Below are 19,600 nucleotides of genomic sequence, written 5' to 3'. Positions count from 1 at the left end.
AAAAGAGTTTATACATGTTTTTTTTATTTATACACGACTAAAATTGATTAGGTCGTGCCATAGATATAGGTAGATTTAATCATAGAATAAAAAATAATATTTTTAATATAAAAATAATATTTTTTTACGAGTCGGATAAGATAAGAGATCCATTTATTGAAATGCAATTTTAAATCATTCGAATCTTAAATGTACTCATGAAATTTGATTAAATGGCAAAATCTATATTATATAATGAATTTTGGCAAGAATTTATTGAAAGTTGTAAACTTGATATGTTTTAAAGCAAAAAATAATCGTTTTTCGTCAGCTTACATTTGTAATATTCATATCCTACATTTGCCACATTCATATCCACATTACAATCAAATTTTAGAATGACGCAGACATATATTTACCAAATCAAATAGAAAATTGTATCATTACATATTATAAAAATTTATGCAAAATTTCTCTAATAACAAACATGTAAGATATTGGGTAACCGTTAGCTCACAAGAAAATATTGCAGAAATAAAATCTTATTCATTACAAAATGTGTAAGAATAAGATCACTCGAGTTGAGCACTAGACATCCACCAACATGTTTCAGAATTTATTAAAGGTAAAATAGAAAAAATTTCATCATAATCTGTTGTTTTGGGCACAATTAAGAATTTAGTAAAGTAAAGACAAACATGACATTACAATCTATCTATGATCATCCGACAATAGTTGTATGTATAACTAGGGCAGGTGTAACGTGGTTTCTGTAATGGCACGACTACATGGAGACAGACAATAGCCAACTAAAGCATCTAATAACCATAAAAGGCAAGCCCTAAAGTCCATCTATATTACAATGCATTTGGATGCTCCTATGTTGGCTGGTTCTTGATTTCAGAGCATCTCGATGGAGTGAAGTCGTGCGACGCTTTATGAACAATTACCTCCAGCCTTCTATCAATAAGGACATGTCTGTATGCAAGAAAGTTGGGTGACTAAGAAAGATGATTGTTTAATGAAGGACTATGCAGCATAATCCAATGTATGATCACCTGAAAAGTAGAATGGTCATTAGATAAATTCAATCTTAAGGCACACTCCTTGAAAAAAGTGTAATTGGAAATAGGGAACTAACTCTGAGTAGAATCGACTGACAAGCGGTCGACTAATATAGGCATTCCACTGTCTATGAAAACACGAGTTTTATGCGAAAATTCATCAGATCATCAATTGAGTGAATAAACCAAAAGAACAAAATATTATGAACATTCTCATTCACTTAAAAAATAGCAGAAATTAAAGATTTTAGATTACATATTTTTATATTTTTGGGAAAACCAGTCATTGTTCATTTAATATTTTGGTGAGATATGACAAGAAAAGACTGTTGTATCATGATAAAAATCAACAAAGGACCCCAATCTCTGTTAATGGTTATGCGAATAATGTTTGCATAGATACTGATAGTATCCTATAGAACTCTATATTTTAACTGTATTTTAAGGGGACTCTTGTTTGTCAGCTTCAAGATATTAAAAAGTGGAACTTGTTGCACCAGCAAACGCAATCGGTCAAAAATAAAAGTTAAACATAATATGTTACAAGAACTAAATCATCTCTGCCAATTCACATTTGTCCTGTGAATAAAGTGTGCATCCTCCTGGATATCAGTTCAGAGTATACATAAACATATAGCATAACAAGGAGTGCTCTGTACAACATAATTCCATGTTCCCAAACATTGCATTGTGGTAATATCTGTGATTCCAAAGGTCCATTTTGTGTGATTTCAAATTAAGAAAGATCAGAAAATTTATATCTTTACAGACTAATCATTGACAGGTAATTTCTCCTTTCAAATACAGAAACATAAAACATAATTTCTGGAATTCATCGAGCTTGGCAACAACATACGCAATTCCAGAATCCATAACAGAGAAAAGGGATGTAAAAGAAGAAAAAAACTGGTGTTATATGATGCAATCAAGAAGCATACAGAGAATTCGAATGAAACAGAAAGTGAAACCCGCCAACAGGTAAAATTCTGGAAAAATAAACTAAGGGTCATATTCTCGTTAAACCATTTCCTTGTGATAGTCTTGAGTATTAAAAGAATTAGTAGAAAATGCCAAATTAGGATAATCAAAGAGAAGACATATCAATGTGGCTTAAAGATTGTTGATCATGATATACACATCATTATTAACAAAAAGAAAGAGAAATTAGAAGAGGTTATGGAGACAAAAGGCAGGCACTTTCAATGTTGAACATAATAAAAGCAACTTACCAAGAGACTTGGTTCCTTTGATGGCCTCAAAATTTCTATATGTGTAACCGACAAAACTCAAATCTTTTGGATTACGCAACTGTTAAAAATAAAAAGAACAATGACACAAAAAGTAAGTATTAGACAAAAGAACATGCCAGGTGTTAATAAAAGTGAAAACTTTTCAATGTGCAAGATAATACAATGTGTTTCACATATAAATAAAAACTAAATAAAATATGTGTATTCGATGACATCAAGAGGGGAAAACCCACAGTTCTGTCAAACTTTCAGAAAACCAAAACAATAAACAATCCAGTAATTAATTGCACTAATCAATTGAAGTTGAGGCGAAGAACACCTTAAATGGAAAGATAATAAAGTAGGCACTATCCAGACCTAAGGGATGTACCCATATGCGAAGAGTGTTGGACTCAATACTCCAGGTAGCTACCAGTTTCTCACATGTGTAGGACACAACAATTTTTTTACGACAGATATTTCATTATTATTATTTTTCATTGAACGGGGATCTAACCAATGCAGATTAGGCCAATCTTTTGGTGCCAGTATAATTTTGGTTTGGTTTTGGTTTTGAAACAAATGTCATGCCTCGAGTCTGTATGAGGAGAAGCATTGATGTGATTTCTTGAATATGACAAACTCTTTACCAGCTAGTTGGCCAATACGTTGTCAAAAGGATATAACTGAAATTCTATACATAGGCATAATTCTTACTTGGAAGGATGTTAAATAGACTGATGTTATTGATCTCAATAGAGTTCTGGGTTTTTACCACCGGACTTACCATATTTCGTCGCCTTATATATGTCAAATAAAAGGAAGATTAGTTTCGAACCAAGTTTTTCTATGTGATGCATTAGAAGGTATATATAGCAAACTGACTTCACAACAATCAAGTCTCCACAAAATTATCAGGGAAAAAAATAAATATAATAAAAATCAATTTCTTCCCTTGAGAAACCTATGAATTGACAGTAAAATATCCATAACTTGAAACAATATAATGTCGATTACCAATTCTAAGCACGCAACAACTTCTCCGAAGAAACAAGTGAATGTTTATATGAATCACTTGAGGACAAATTTTTAGATTTACTTTTGTTAAATACAACTAGTGTAAAATATTTCATGTGCATAATAGTGATTCTCTATCTCATTGATACAAAGGCAAGCCAAAAAGAATGGGAAACCCTTATTGTAAATTGGGGGATTCAAAATTCCCTTTTTCTAGAGGATGAGATTGAAGTGACAGACCTTCCTCCAAGCCACTGAACTAGATTTTATTGGCGGCGGATCCACCTATTATATTATATGCAAAGAATATCAGGATGTCTGCTGAATAATGCATAAGCTGTAACATTTGAAAATAAACAAAAGAAAGCCACCATAGATCAGCAACATGTTGAAAATAAGATAATATTTATGCATAAGCTGTAACATTTCAAAATAAACAAAAGGAAGCCACCATAGATCAGCAACATGTTGAAAATAAGATAATATTTTGAATCTCGAACTATTAATTCACAACTACTATAATTATAGATGTATTTTTTAATAAAAGGACGTGTAAGTAGACATATAGATTTTGTTTCCAATTTTATTACTTGGAATTTTACTATCTTTTCTTGGTCTCAAGTTTTCTTGATCAATGTAGAGAGATAAGATAAGATTAAAGGCCAACCCAAGAATTATTAAAAAGACATGGAGATGAAAATAACATAGAAGATTCAACATGTTGTCTTATCCTGGTAAATTTTATATAAAGATACAAAGATGATATGAATTTTCAAATGTTACTCAAAAGTCATTATTGTTAAGAAGATTCAACTCATTGAACATAAATAACAATATGTATCATCCGTAATCTTTGTGGAACCATGTTCACTAAAGTCATAGCTTCTAACAATTGAGATTTTTATGTGAAACATTCAAGCAAAGAAAGCTCAATCATTGTCATTCTCGCATTTAGAAGCTACTAGAATCAACAGGAAACAAAACAATTTCTTTATGATATTTAAGTAAATTCTTAATAAACCATCTTCTAGTTTGCTTAATCTTTCACCTTTTCTCCAAAAACAACTAAAAAGGAGTTCTTATGATATTAGAGAGAACCGATACTCTACCTCGTCATATTTCATAAAATTCTGAGTATCAAGTTCCCCATTAACCTCTGGTTTATATGCTGCTTCCATCTCATAAAGTTTGTCCCACTTAATATCTTTGAACCATGGATGAGCCTGATAATGATATATTGAAATGTTACTATCTCAGTAATTGTAAGTGTGAAACAGGGAAGGGAAAGACACCTTTATTTCTTCTGCTCCATGAGAGCCTAGCCTTAATTCAACGTCACAAATTAACCTACGGATCAGGTTCTTTGCTTCAGGAGTTAGCCTTGCTTCATCTGGAAATTTTAAATGATTTCTCCAGTGCACAATCTGATGTAACAGTATGTGATCCATACAACATTGATGAGAAACATATCCATACAGGTTTACATTGTAACTAGTGAAAGTGGTTCAATGGAAACATCTGAAAAATTGACTGGACATTATAAGGGCATATTTGAGAGTTGAGTGTTAATTTCATGTGCTTACATAAATAATCACATCATAAGGAGTTAAATTATTTGCAAAGGCTGATAACAGAAGTTATCCATGAGCAACTACAATCTACAGAGCAGAAAATTAAATTTGCCTACTTTAAAACACGACAATGGAGTCCCATAGTTCTTGCTAAATTTGAGATCACAGTAGAACAGAAATTTGAAAGTGCAGAAAGCTGCTACCTGTAGAAAGTGTTAGATCTTACTATTGGCGAAGAATTAATCCCAATTTATATTTGACTAGAAAATTTTGTCCTAATGGCACACCATTATATTGGGACAACACATTGATAATCAGAAAAGGAAGCAAATAAAACCTTACAATGTAATAGCAATAAAAAAACAAGCTGAAAGGAAGCATATAAAAACTTACAATGTAACAGCAATAAAAAAAAGCTGAAAAATAAGTGAGAACAGCATGTGGTTGACAAATTAAATAATATAAATAATCATGTTTCCATCGCATTACTATCAATTAAGATGATCACAAACAGTTGAGTTCTAAATTAATTCTCTGGAATAATTGATGAAGCATTTTTCTTTGGCATGTCCATTTTGATGAGCATTATGAACATTGAAACGAAAACAAAAGTCAACTGATCACCCATTTGATTTAACTCAGAAACTCTTTACAGTTAGCAGAACAACCTACCAGATATCACTTACATAAAGCGGGGGAGCGTGTAAATTAGGCTTGTTAGAGATATATTCTTTTAGCATCAATATCATACAAAACATTTGAGAAATGAGCACCTTTCTACATGTTGTTATTGGATCATCAGAATAGAATGGGGGGTGACCAACAAGCATCTCGTACATAATAGCACCTAGAGACCACCTGCAAGAAGAGTATCCAAAAGATCAAGACAATTTTACTCTGTATAGGACATCGGAGAGCTATATACATCTTCGAAAGACGATCAATCAGAAACATAAGACAAATTAATTAGAAAACTACTATTTAGTGCAAAGAAACTAACCAATCACACTCGATCCCATAGCCTTTTTTCAATAATACTTCTGGAGCAATGTAATCAGGCGTGCCGACTGTTGAAAATGCCTGCATTAGTAGAATAATAATAGCCATTGCATATCAAATAGTCGCTTAAATCCAGTTGCTATAGTAACTGCTCGCAATCATCATTGACAGCAATTGTAATGTCAGTTTCCCTCCCCAAATTTTTATTTTTTAGGAAAATAGTTCTTTTCTCAACATCCATTTTTCGTACTGCCCTGACTTGACGTGATTCCCATGGGCATGGCAATTAGATACCCAAAAAAAAAATAGTCTGGTAAAGAATTTTGAGGTTCACGTGATATATCTCGAGTTCTATTTATTATGTGCTAAGGAAGTTTTTTTTTACCAGTGTTCTCCTATTCATTTGCCAATGTTGCAATTGCTCAAGAGAACTCTTCCAATGGCTTCCATCTCCCTTATCAGGTAAGCATCCATTGGCATCAACCAGTCTCTTAAAGCTCTCTTCATTCATCTGTTCATTTTCATTTATGGGAGTCAAATTTGAGCAGTCAAGAGGCTTGCAAAGGCCGAAATCAGAGAGCTTCATATGACCATTTTTATCCAACAGAAGGTTATCAGGTTTAATATCCCTGCAAACAAGATGATGGAGAATCTCTGAATTATGTAATTACTATCTTTAAATTTTACTCAGACAAGTTCGGCAATCCGATAGAAAAAGAGTAATTCTGAATCATTTACCTGTGGATATAATTATGCTTGTGGATGGATTCTATCGCCAGAACACTTTGTGCAATATAAAATTTAGCTACTGTTTCAGTTAAGTGCTCTTCTCTTATGAGTAATGTCATAATGTCTCCTCCAGGTAGGTATTCCATTACCAAATACAAGTATTCAGAATCTTGAAATGAACAATAAAGTTTCACAATGTACGCACTGGCCACCTCAGCTAACAAATTCCTCTCAGCTTTCACATGTTCAACCTACATAACATGTAAATACAATCATCAAAATGAGTTCTTTTATACGAAAATTGCACATGCACCATTGGCAAAAGTGATTGGCAGAGGAGGGCTGCAGTTTGAGCAGTAGAGGAGGCCACTAAATAAATAATAATTTTACATAGCAATTATATTTTATGTGGTTTGCTATTATACTACAGATAATAGCTGCATTTTTTTATCTCTTTCTTAGAAAGTTCGTGTTCATGGCTGCCATGATTTGATCCAAGTAACAAACTCCTGGTTATCAAGTTTAGGAAAAAGATACTATGCTGCTAACTTGACTCTAAGCTGGTTTCAACCTTAAAATTTTCATCGTAAAGATGCCAAATATGGCTTTCGCAATTAATTTAAGCTAAGACTTAATAAAAAGAATTATCATAAAAGTTATCTTTTATTTCAACACAATGGTTCACAACTTCAATCTTCAATCTCTGAACTTAAATATTATGATAAGAACTGGCAAGAGGCAACATATCCTCTCAAGTAAATCTGGGGACAAAAAAGTAGAGACTTTTTATTGTAGATGAAGGAAGGGGCAAAAAAGCTTCATTTTGTATTTTAATTTATTCGCAGTGACTTTCTATTGTGAATTTTGGTATTTAGTCACCAGAGGCTGAATATTTGATAGATAATTACATTTAAGTACAAATGACAGTGCCAAATTCTTTCTCATTTACAGATAAATGAGTTACAAAACTAATAATATAATATTAACATACAGATGAAAGAAATGGTTGATATTTGATAGATAATTACTGTCCTCGAGAGAATTCAGAGTTAAATTTGCAGTTAATGGTACTTTCATTTCGGTGGTATCTATTAATGGGGATAAAATGCCGACCGGCTGAAATCTTTGATTGATCGTATATTTGGAGCATTAATTTGCACTAACCTGTCCCCTACTAAGCATTTCTGACTTTTTCAACTTCTTCATTGCATAAATGTCACCGGATTTTTTTTCCTGGCACAGTCTAACCTGCCACAAAATTCCGCATAAGAAACAAATGACATTACTATATTGCACGATAAAACAAAACACCTGTACTGATAAACTGTGTATTACCGAGCCCAAGAGACTAAAATTTCAAATTACAAACATTTATTATGCAATGTGAAGATTGGAAAAGGCATACAACTTAAACTAGCATCAAAAGCTGGTACAGACCAAGGGAGAACTTAAAACCAGATTGAGAAAACAAATCCCAACTTCACAAATGAAGACCGTAGACTATCAAATTTATGTAGGAATACATAAACATATAAATACCTTAGGTACCAGACACGATATTCTGCTATCAACCTTTCGATCTAATAATAAACAAATCCAAACTGACTCACAGATTAGATACTATTGTGCCAAAACAAACTGGTGGAAGTAAATGAAATGAAGTTGAAACGACAAGTTGTCTCAAGAAAGAAATGTGTACTCAAAAAACAAAAGATCAGCTGTCCAATTGAAGGAAATGTAAATGTCATTAAATGCAAACAGAAAATGGATATATCAACTGTTATTAAACAAATATACAACTCTCAAACCTCTCCAAAGGCTCCTCTCCCTATGATGGTTAAGAGCTCAAAATCATCAACTGAAATCTTGTGCCGCTTAAGTCGCATATACTCTGTCTCTTTGCGTTCCAAGTCTTTCAAAATATCCATTTGCTCTTCCTCGGATACACCTGAATTAGCTAATACCTTCTCTAACATGAGACGCCTGCAATTTGTATGTATTAATACCAAGTGCCGGTGTATAACTCTAACTAACGCTCATTAATAAATATGTTGCCTTTTAAGGAAGAAAACCAGTTCATTCATAAAACCAGTTCATTCATAAAATAGTAATCATAAAAAGAAAACATTTCTGTTTTAATACAGCACCAACCAACGAGGTACTAGCTAGAATTGCAGCAGAAATCTTGTGGTTTAACATTTATTCTATTCTAGTTCTGTGAACCTAGAAACATTGTCAACCACGCCATCCACAAAACATACACGATATGTTTTCCTCATAACTTGAATCATACATAATTGTTATTGTACATTCTGCAACATAACCACATAATTTTTGATATTTTTGAACATATCTGAAAGTAAAGATTTGTCATTTCTGGCGAAAAGAGTGAACATCTCAACAGTTGCTTATTATTCAAGGAAACTTTAATAAATACTGATTAATTATTATTTTCCACGCCCGGTTGGAATTTCATGAGGTCTTTATTTCAAAAGGATTGAAGACAACATTCATTTTTATTTTTATTTTTTTTAAAAAAAAACTTTTGCTTCTCATTTTGATGAATATTCCAGTTTCACACTATTTTACAGACTCGATCGGCCAGAAGAGAAAAAAACCGAAAGCCATACCACCTTTCACGATTAAGATCAATAAAAATGTACATATTTTTCAAAGTTGGTGGAAATTCAAGCGTTTCATGTTGAATTTAAAATCTCACACATAAAGATGATTTAATTTTTTTTAAAAGGAAAAAAAACACATTGTCGGTCGATGCCAGAATATAATGATTTTCCTGAAAATTAATGAAAATCATGCTCGCTTGCATGCATGTATTGAGTTGAATTGCAATAATAAACAGATATACATAAGACCTTTGTCTGCGTCTCTGCATGTCTTTCATATGGCTTTTGAAATGATTCTCGATAAAATTCTTAGCAGCGGCGACCTTTTCCATGGTGAAACTGGACCCCAAATCTTCTTCCTCCGCCTCCTCCGCATCCACATCCACCGCCTCCTCCGCATCCTCCGCCATGTAATAAGCACATAAATGTGGGCTCGCGGCGGGTGGGGTTCGTATATATATTAATTAGCGTGTGCGGTGCGCGTGAAAATTGTGGGGGACGTGGAAACGAGAGAGGGATCAAATGAAGAAACGAATTAGATTGTGTTTGTTACTTTCCCAGCTGTGGTATCAAATTGGTGGAAGACGTGGACATTTGATCAATGGTCATGTATACTCAAACCAACACCATTATTTGATTAGAGTAGGTCTTTTGTGAGAAGGTCTCACGAATTTTTATCTGTGAGACGATTCAACCCTACCGATATTCATAATAAAAAGTAATATTCTTAGCATAAAAGTAGTATTTTTTCATGGATGACCCAAATAATAGATCTGTCTCACAAAATACGAACCATGAGACCGTCTCACACAAGTTTTGTTATTTGACTAACGTACTGCGTTAGCCTGAGTGTTTCGGGGGTTTTCGGTAATGGCTGAGGGTTCTCGCGTCACAAAAAAATATCCACAAGGGTCACCAGTGCGTTTATCAAACTAGATTGATTTGAATGCTATTAGGTTATCCTAGACAGTTTATCCGTGCGCATCGTATAGTAGCAGTTAGGGGTTCTCACGTCATAAAACAATTTATATATTGGTATGAGACATTGAACACTAATATTTTACTTTTTACACATATCTCATATTTAAAATAACATATTTTCTCTTAAAACCATAAAAATCATAAGAGTAGATTTTCTGTTCGACGGTTTTACAGTTCTATATTCATGTAATATAAATAGACTCGGCGGTGAAGTTATGTTCAAGTCAATTATCTTAACATAATATCATAGTATTAGAGCTCGGACTCGACGGATGTATTGGATTGCCTGCCCTTTTTAAGTTAGATTTGGGGTGGAGGAACTCATGTATGATAAATTTCATTTTATATTTTGGGAGTATAACATACTGTAAACAAATTGAAATATTTTTGGAATTTAACTTTCTCTCAAAGAAAGAAAAAATTATTTTATTCAAATTTAAAAAAGAAAAATAATTATTTTATTCAAACTAAAAAAAATTATTTTAGTCAAAATCTCAAACGATACAATAAAAATAAATATCGATATAACGATATATAAATGTACTTTTAACATTATTTATAACTATATTAAGGTTGTACACCTTAAATTATTTTTTGATAGAGTGGTGTGATTGTCTGACACTTTTTTTTGTTATTTGATGATTATGTATTTACGAAAATGTCACTTTGTGCAGTTGTACATAAAAGTATTATCTGTAAATAAAGAATAAAATTTTCATAGATTGAAAAATATATAATTAAGATTAAGTTTTGATAACAACACGACACGCAGAATCAGAGATAAACATGATAAGTGACAAATCGTAACTTTTATGAGATGAAATCTTACCTCTCTAAGATCTGGCAACTTCAATTCTGACTCTTTACAAAACCAATTTCACATAAAGAATGGAACAGGTTCCCTCCCTCCGTTTCAGAGTCAAACTCTTGTAAATGAACATATTGCTGATGTCTGATTCTCTCAATTTGGATTTTGAAACCATTCAATTCTACTAATATAGACTTTGACTAAGCTCAAAATATATGTTTATTTAATCTTTCATATGATATTAATTTATGATGTATCCCCGTTAGATGAAATTGTACATAAGTAAAATAGACTGATATAATATTTATATCATATTACAAATTTCGAAACACATATAATAACTACATCTGGACTTACACAAATCAAAATTTCGTTCCCAAAATATCAAAAACTTGTGTGAGACGGTTTTACAGGTCGTATTTTGTGAATATCGGTAGGATTCACCCGTCTTACAGATAAAGATTCGTGAGACCGTCTCACAAGAGACGTACTCTCCCAAAATATACATTTCCTGTAATACCATTATTTTTTAAAAAATAAATAAAATATTTTAAATAAAAACTCAAAAATATAAAATTATAGTTTACATTAGATTTAAATTTATGTGAACTCCTCATTTTCAAGATTTACTAGGTCAATTTCTCTGATGGAACCTTGGGATTAAACACTTAAAAAAATCAGCCCACTGGTTCGTACCGAGTGCTTACTCTATCTCTGAAGTCAGAGCCCACCTTTGACTGACCCTCCCTATTGTCTTTGATGTACTTCAATCTGGTCAACGATATTGCATTTCTTTGCACTTGAATTGCAACAGCAGCAGTACCATGATGAACTATTTGACTTTGGAAATCAGTCCAAGAAAGTGTTCACATTTTTTAAAAATTCAGTGGTCAACCAGCTGTTATATTATATCAGGACCAAGATAAAGAACCGAGCTAAAATTTTTCTAATTTTTTTTTAAAAAAATCATGAAAGATCCACGCTTTATTGCAGGTAGTAAATTGTTTTTCTGTTACAATCACATGGAATTTACAAGTATTTACATGATCTAACACTGAAAAGATATCGATGTTTTGAAAAAATTTTAGTTACATCGCAACGAATGATACAAGATCCTTGTCATTGGGCGATTGATTTTTGGAAAAATTGTACACATGATGTGAAAAAAATCACGCAAACCACTTTATTCACTCAACATGACCACACAAAGCCATGAAAAAATTCCAATAGCTACATAACAACGGTGGCAAAAACTTCTACCACTATATAAAATTTGTGCCTGCTTGATTCTGATGCAAGAGCTTACGAGCGATTTGATCTCTAGCATTTACGGCATTAATCGATCTAACGATGTTATCGGGGATCATTTCATCATCAAAGAGCTCGAATCTCAGATCCGGGCTCAACCCCTCGTTCTTGATCTCGCATATATTATGCAACACACAACAAGCTCCAAGGACCACCGGTAAATCTTGAAGTTTCATCTCAGTCCTCTTCCGTAAGCAACTCCACCTTGCTTTCAACCGCATGAACGATTCCTTCGAGACCCTTTGGATCTCTTCGATCTTTTCGTTACATGCGTGTTGAGTCCAAGTAACATTTTGGTGAGTGTAAGGGACCAAAACCCAATCCATTAACGGATAACTTGAGTTCCCGGCAATCCAAGTATCCTTCAGCGCGCCGCGATTCGCCCTCTGATAAAGGGCCGACTTTTCCAAGACTTGATCATCTGTCATTGAACCAGGCCACCCAATGCATATGTCTGTAAAAACTCCATTAGGATCGACAACCCCTTGAACCGTGATCGAGTATGAAGTCTTCTGATTCCTCTCAGTATGTCTCTTGTTGAAATACGAAGCTACGCTGACTTTAGGCGCGATGATCGGTACATGAGTGGTGTACATCGAACCACCTATATTCGGTATACCCGAAACCAATTCGAAACTCCTCTTAATCTCCCTGATTCTACCCTCATCAGGCCACTGCAAGTACCTGGGCATCAGAACAGTCTTTATTGCCGTGCAGACTTCAAGAACCAACTTGTGGCAAGTCGAAATTCCTAATCCGAAACGCTTCGAAACTTCCCGAAGAGCCTCACCGGTTGCCAATCTCCATATACACACAGCCACACGCTGCCGAACGGGGATCGCCAGCCGCAGCATTGTGTTCTTTTTGTTGACAACAGACTCGAGTTCTTCGCAGATCATATCGAAGGTCGCCCTGCTCATCCTAAAAGCTCTATAGAACTCTTCTTCAGGGAAATCTGGGCCGTTGACTTGCTCCCACCATGCTTTCGACCGGTTCTTCACCCACAACCTACGCTGGGTGGAGCCGTTCGCCGCGCTGGTCGATTCACCAGATGGTGGTTTCACCGCATTCTCAGGCTCGGATCGCGGCCTCTTGTTATTCGATGAATTTCCGGAATCGGCCACATCAGGATAGCTACCGAAGTAATACCCACCACTGTCAGCCATCTCCTGATTGGCACACCTTGAACCCACCGAGACTGAAGAATTCTGCAAGAAACCCACGTTCTCAACCGGTTTCTCTTCCGCCTGAGCATCAAAATCCAACAACTTGCTCAGCCAATCCTCCACCGACGAATCGTAGAAATCATCACGCCTTGGCCGCTTACTGGGATTCGCAAACGATATAGAACCCGGCTCAGAATCCTGAAGGAAGGAAAACAAGGAAGGCCCGTCTTCAGGAAATGACAAGGACGAGATTTCCATCAAGATTTATCCACAGATGCTCGTGTGTCTGAATGAATTAAAAGTGGTCTGAACAAAGAAGATGTGAACACAGAATTGAAGTGAAGAATGGGCTGAATACCTTCATATTTATACATTCCATTGGACAGAGTGGGGAGACGCGGTACGGAGGAAGATTCTTTGAATGGGGCGATGGGTTTTTGACGGTGACTCGCGGTGTGTGTGGGTCAGAGGATTTGATTTTTCCAAGGATGTTCCACGCGGTGGAAGTTTTTGGATAACAATTAATGCACGTTTTGTGAATTGTGGAAATGGGGAGGAACTGCTATTGAAGTTTCGAGGGAGGGGCTGGAATAAGGATTAAGGAAAATACGAGGGGTGGAATTACCTTTTCTTTTTTGGGGCGGTGTTAGTTTTTATACTGAACAACGAACAATTATATTGAAAATATTATTATTATTTATTTCTTGCATTTTGTAATTACTGTTTAGATAATGCGATATATTTTTAAAAATAATAATGCAATTATATTTAAAAAATATATAGTTTTTATAGATAATGTGAGAATTTTTAAAGTTTTGTGCTGATAATTTAGCAATTATATTAAATATGTGTGCATTTATTTTTGAATGGGTCTCTTGTGAGACGATCTCACGGATCTTTATCTGTGAGACGGGTTCAACCCTACCGCCTCACACAAGTTTTTGCTTTTATTTTGTTAGATAGGAGTAGCAAAGTTATTTGGAAATTAACTTGTTTACAGGGAAATAAGTGGTACGTTCGTTTAAAAATTGGTTATACCGAGAAGCTAATATATTCAATATCTGAGGACATCCAATCCGTAATCGCAATGACTCACTTATAAGAGCGGAGCTCTAACAACAGAGCTATGTTGTTTCTTTTATTTTTATTCTTTTAACTGACAAAGCTAGGCCATTTTGGACTAGAACCAAAGACCTTGTCCATGAAGTTCGACATACTCTTTATAATATAATATAGATAATTAGATATTATAGAAGTATATATATTTAATATAGAATTTTGATGTTGTGATTATCAATTTTGGTATAACTTCCAATTTATTATATTCAATTTATTATATGAGTAGGTATGTTGTGAGACGATCTCATGAATCTTTATCTATTAGACGAGTCAATCCTACCGATATTCACAATAAAAAGTAATACTCTTAGCATAAAAAATAATACTTTTTCATGAATTACTCAAATAAGATATATGTCTCATAAAATACGATCCGTGAGATCGTCTCACACAAGTTTTTGCCTATACATATATATACCCTCATAGGCGTAGTCAGAAAAGTCTTATTTAGCGGACAAAATTTTATTTTGAATCTAAGGGGGTGTATTCAATGTAGAAGATTTATTGACTTTTAATTTCTTTTGTATATTTTAAAAATCTAGATGTATTCAATTAATACTTTTACATACTCTATAGAAGTCTAGTGATATTCAAAATAGACTTTCATAGAGTTTAAAAAAGTCAAGTGGTATTCAATATTGAGTTTTAAAAACTCTATAAAAGTTTACATGTATTCAAATTTTCAATAGACTTTTAATAACTTCATGGAATTCATTAGCATACAAACATTAAAGCTTAAGGTACAACTATAACTTGTCAAAAATTGTATTTGGTTCAACCAAAGATTTGGATAGATTTTTAAAATTTCTAACTCATACAAGCTATTTATTTATTTATATGTCATTTCACATCACATCTCTTTTTATCTTCTCTTCTGTATCTTTATATATATTTTCATATTTCATTTTCAAAATTTTCATTTTTTGGCTGATTGTTCATTTAATAATTTTTTATTTTAAAATTTTGAATTCTAGAATTGATTTTGGGATTTTAATTTATGATTTATACAAATTAATGTAATATTCAATAATAATAAAAGATGATCAAAAAAATGTCGCTTATTTCTTAATAATTGAATAACCTCGCAACAACCATGATTTTTAAAATTCTTTTTAGCATTTCAATTAATATGCAAGCTATGATATTTTTATACAAAATTATATCAACACAATGCTAAATAATATTCTTTTCACATGTATATTATCAATTCAAAAACAAGGTTACAGATTAATCAATTGATGTATTTTAAAAAATTTACAAGCATGCATACAAACCCACATGTATACACATGTATCGATCCAATGAGCCACGATTTGATCATGTTGTCGGTTGCCTTCCAAGCTTTGTACGCAGAGTCCTGGGGTTTTGGCGCCTTGGCAGCACCCGTAAAAAAGTCTTCCTTGCTTCTTCCACGGAAGAACATGAGCACGGATTGAGACCATTACAAATAATTGTGGTCTGTGAGTTTGTGGTTTGTGATTTGATGTGCAAATTGTTCGGAGGGTTGGGAAGGTGATATTTTAGCGTTTGAGATAGGTTTATCAGATTTTGAGGTCTCCATGGCTCTGATACCATGTATAAGAAAACTTATTTTGTGAATAATATATGTGTTATTCATTCATTGTGAAACCATACATATACAAGACTAAGAACGTAACAGACCATAAAACTAGGAAGAATCACAACTTAATTCTAGTAACAGGGAAAGGCCATAAGAATAGAAAAGAATACAACAACTAATAACAACAAACTCTTGTTATAACGTGCATCCAAAAATGCTAATGACCTAACTCTATATATTTCAACACTAAGTTTATCAATAACACATATAAATTGATAGATACCTAGAAAAGTTTATATCTTACTTTGACTAGAAATAAGCAGAACAATAGCTTAAAACCAGAACAACTGCTATAGTGTTAAATATCTTATGATGATATGCTAATTTCAGTAGACATGAGGATTCACAAATCCGTCTCTTAATCTTTCCACCAATATCTTACGTTTTATTTTGAACATTAAAGATCGTCTATAAAAGGCTTCATGAGGATTCACGAATCTGTCTCTTAAACTCCGAAAATTTTCTTGAATCATCTTTCTAAGACTAGAGCTTTTCAAGCATACTGAAAGCCAAAGAAAACTAGCACACGTTCAAAGAACTATCAGATCCAGAGGATAATTTGTGCTACTGGTATTCACGCTCACATCTTATATTATTTTCGAAATAGTGTGAAGTGATTGTAATATGTGGAAAGAGTCTTATTTCAGAATCAGTGTTCTTACAGTGTTGAGTTGTAATATTAAGAGTTTCAGTAGGCAAATGTATGACATGTTGAAGTGGGTTTGTACAAATGTGTATTAAACAAATTCTTCTAGTGATATCTTCTGGAAATAGAAGAAAGAGAGACGTAGAAGGGTTTTCATATTTTTCAGTAGTCCGCTGCACTTGCCAAAAACGAGACTAGCTTTTGACTGCTCAAAACAGTTAAAGACACATTTTCATAAATAGAAAAGTGAAAAGTTGAGAGTGTTTATTCAACAATCTTTCTAAACAATCCATCGATACTTACAATATTTTAAGCTCTTTTTTTAAATAAGGACTATCTTCTTTACATCATCCAAATATGACACTTTTTATAGAAAAATTGTTTATAAAATTTAAAAGAGTTCTTCTATCCCAATGAATTGCTTGGGAAAAATTTTTCTAACTTCTAATATATTTTTAAAAGAAATTTTCAATTCAAGCATCAATATTTATTTTATAACAAAACTCTTGTAAGACTGTCTTACGAATAGTTTTTTTAGACGTATTTCTTATCCCAACCTATGAAAAATATGCAATATGTATTAATTTTCATCTTGTGTGGACCTACCCGGCCCTCTCATAGACAATATAGATCCGTGAGACCATATCACAAAAAGACTTGGTAATATTTTATATGCATGTATTTATGAAAAAAAATTGAGTTGGAGGAAAAAATTGTTACAATTTGGTCTCGAACTCGAGATTTCATCACAAAATTGAGATCTTGGTACCAAATGAACTACAAATCCTTGACATGTAAGAGTATAACCTCTTCCACTAAAAAGATTATTTAAGAAAAATGTGTCTAACATTGTGTTTGGCAACCAGGATTTGGGAGGATTTCATGGGCGGGATTTGGATTTCAAAATCCTATTTTTACTGTTTGGCAAGATGATTCAAAAAAGGATTCGGATTTGTTTAAAATTTTATGGGATTTCATGAGATTTCAATAAGTATATCCAAATCCCATCAAATTTGATAAGATTTGATGGGATTTGGATTTTAAAAACATACAATGACTTTTTTATCCAACACATTACACATCATTCTCATCCACACATCATTATCCACCAAAAATTTCTACATGGTTATACTTTTTTTCCTTTTAACTTTTTTAGAAGTTGAAAAATTTCGTTTAAATTTTATAAGTTTTTGTGTTATTTACTGATTAATATAATAAAAATTATAGTAATTACCAAAGCCTCTTTTTACGTTTAATAATTAATTTCATGTTAAAGTTTGAAGTCGTTTGATGATTTTTTAATTATTATTTTATGTGCACTATGATTAATAAATAATAATTAATTTTTGAATTTATAAATACAAATAATAGAGAAGAATTATTAATTTCTAAACTTTTTCGGGTTATTTATGTTTATATGATTTCTAAGGGTAGCTTAGTAAAATTTTAAAATTCCAAATTCGAATCCTTTTTTCTCCAAACAAGAAATAGATTTGTAAATACTATTTTTAAATTTTAAACCAAACACCAAATGAAATTTCAAATACTTGAATTTTCAAATCCAATTCCAAATCCCATGAAATCCTCTCAAATCTTGGTTGCCAAACACACTGTAAGTGTTTCCGAATCTGAACTGACCCTTAGTTGGAAACGACAAATTAAATTATAATAATCATATATACTAATAATTAGGTTCACATATGAGGTTTATCATGGTTAAAAAAAATAAATCGAATATATAGAACACATATATTCAGATGAAGATGTCTCAAATGTTAATTTTATGAGAAATATTTCATATCTGAGTCATCTATGAAAAATATTATTTTTATGCTAAACATATTACTTTTCATTCAAGGTATGGATTATGTCGACTCATCTCACAAACATATATCTGTGAGACCGTCTCACAAATATATATATCTGTTAGACGTAATCGTATATAAACACACACACACATATCTATATATCTATTTATAAAAATAACAAATAAAATTAATAATTTCTAAATTCTCATCTATGAAACAATTTTTAAAAACTTTTCTAAAGTATTCTTTTCTTCAATTCTTTATTTATCTATATCTTTAAATTATTTCACATTTTTATCTATTTTTTACTTTTTTTTATATAAAATATTGAAAAATATTAATTTGAAAACAATCAAAATATAGTATATTATAAAAGTATATAAATGTTTACACGATTAAATTCTTACATATTTTACAGTAATCAAAATTTCTGAATCGCCACCATTCACCCCTTCACGCTAAAACCAAAAAGTGGAAAAGCAAAACCAGTACTTAACCATAAAAATTTGTGTCCAAAATTTATATATACTAGTTAAACAAACAGCTGATATAATCTTGATTCAGAAAATCAAGTTGGGAGTGGGAAAGTTAAAATAAAATAAAATAAAACTCGCAATTTATATAGTAAGATATGTTTTGATCATAATAGGACCAGTAGGATCAGATAGAAGATGCTTGATAAGGGACTTTCTCAGGTCATCGGGTGCTACAATAAACACACAGAAGGCGAATAGTACGAGGTCTGCTGAGGACAATCTAGAGCCAAGAAATCCCTGTGACATCCTGTCAGATTCATACAATTTCTCAGAATCAGTTTTTGTTCAAATTCTAGCTGATATTAATCTAAGATGTAATGATGAAGTTTGCAATCTATCGAATGATGAAGTTTGCAATTGCAATCTAACGAATGTGAACACTGCATCAAACACTC

General features: G+C 32.6%; 1 protein-coding gene across 2 annotated transcripts; it reads right to left on the bottom strand.

Annotated features, from left to right (window-relative positions):
* Nucleotides 1-809: 809 nt before the first annotated feature.
* On the bottom strand, nt 810-9,753 carry LOC142506140 (uncharacterized). 2 transcript variants are annotated; one of them, XM_075619296.1, is made up of 13 exons: nt 9,462-9,753; nt 8,397-8,571; nt 7,753-7,836; nt 6,598-6,839; nt 6,245-6,488; nt 5,861-5,940; nt 5,634-5,718; nt 4,582-4,713; nt 4,399-4,512; nt 3,530-3,574; nt 2,273-2,351; nt 1,121-1,171; nt 810-1,037 (listed from the first exon to the last, which is right to left on the bottom strand). In XM_075619296.1, exons 1-13 carry the CDS (start codon nt 9,620-9,622, stop codon nt 1,009-1,011), a joined length of 1,521 nt encoding a protein of 506 aa, XP_075475411.1. In that variant the 5' UTR covers nt 9,623-9,753; the 3' UTR covers nt 810-1,008. The 2 variants fall into 2 exon arrangements, with proteins under 2 accessions (XP_075475411.1, XP_075475412.1); XM_075619297.1 differs by lacking the exon at nt 1,121-1,171.
* Nucleotides 9,754-19,600: the final 9,847 nt, after the last annotated feature.

This window comes from Primulina tabacum, chromosome 10 (assembly GCF_025594145.1).
Source record: "Primulina tabacum isolate GXHZ01 chromosome 10, ASM2559414v2, whole genome shotgun sequence".
Taxonomy (NCBI): Eukaryota; Viridiplantae; Streptophyta; class Magnoliopsida; order Lamiales; family Gesneriaceae; genus Primulina; species Primulina tabacum.
Note: the sequence above shows the minus strand (reverse complement) of the source record. Positions and strands in the feature narration are given on the sequence as shown.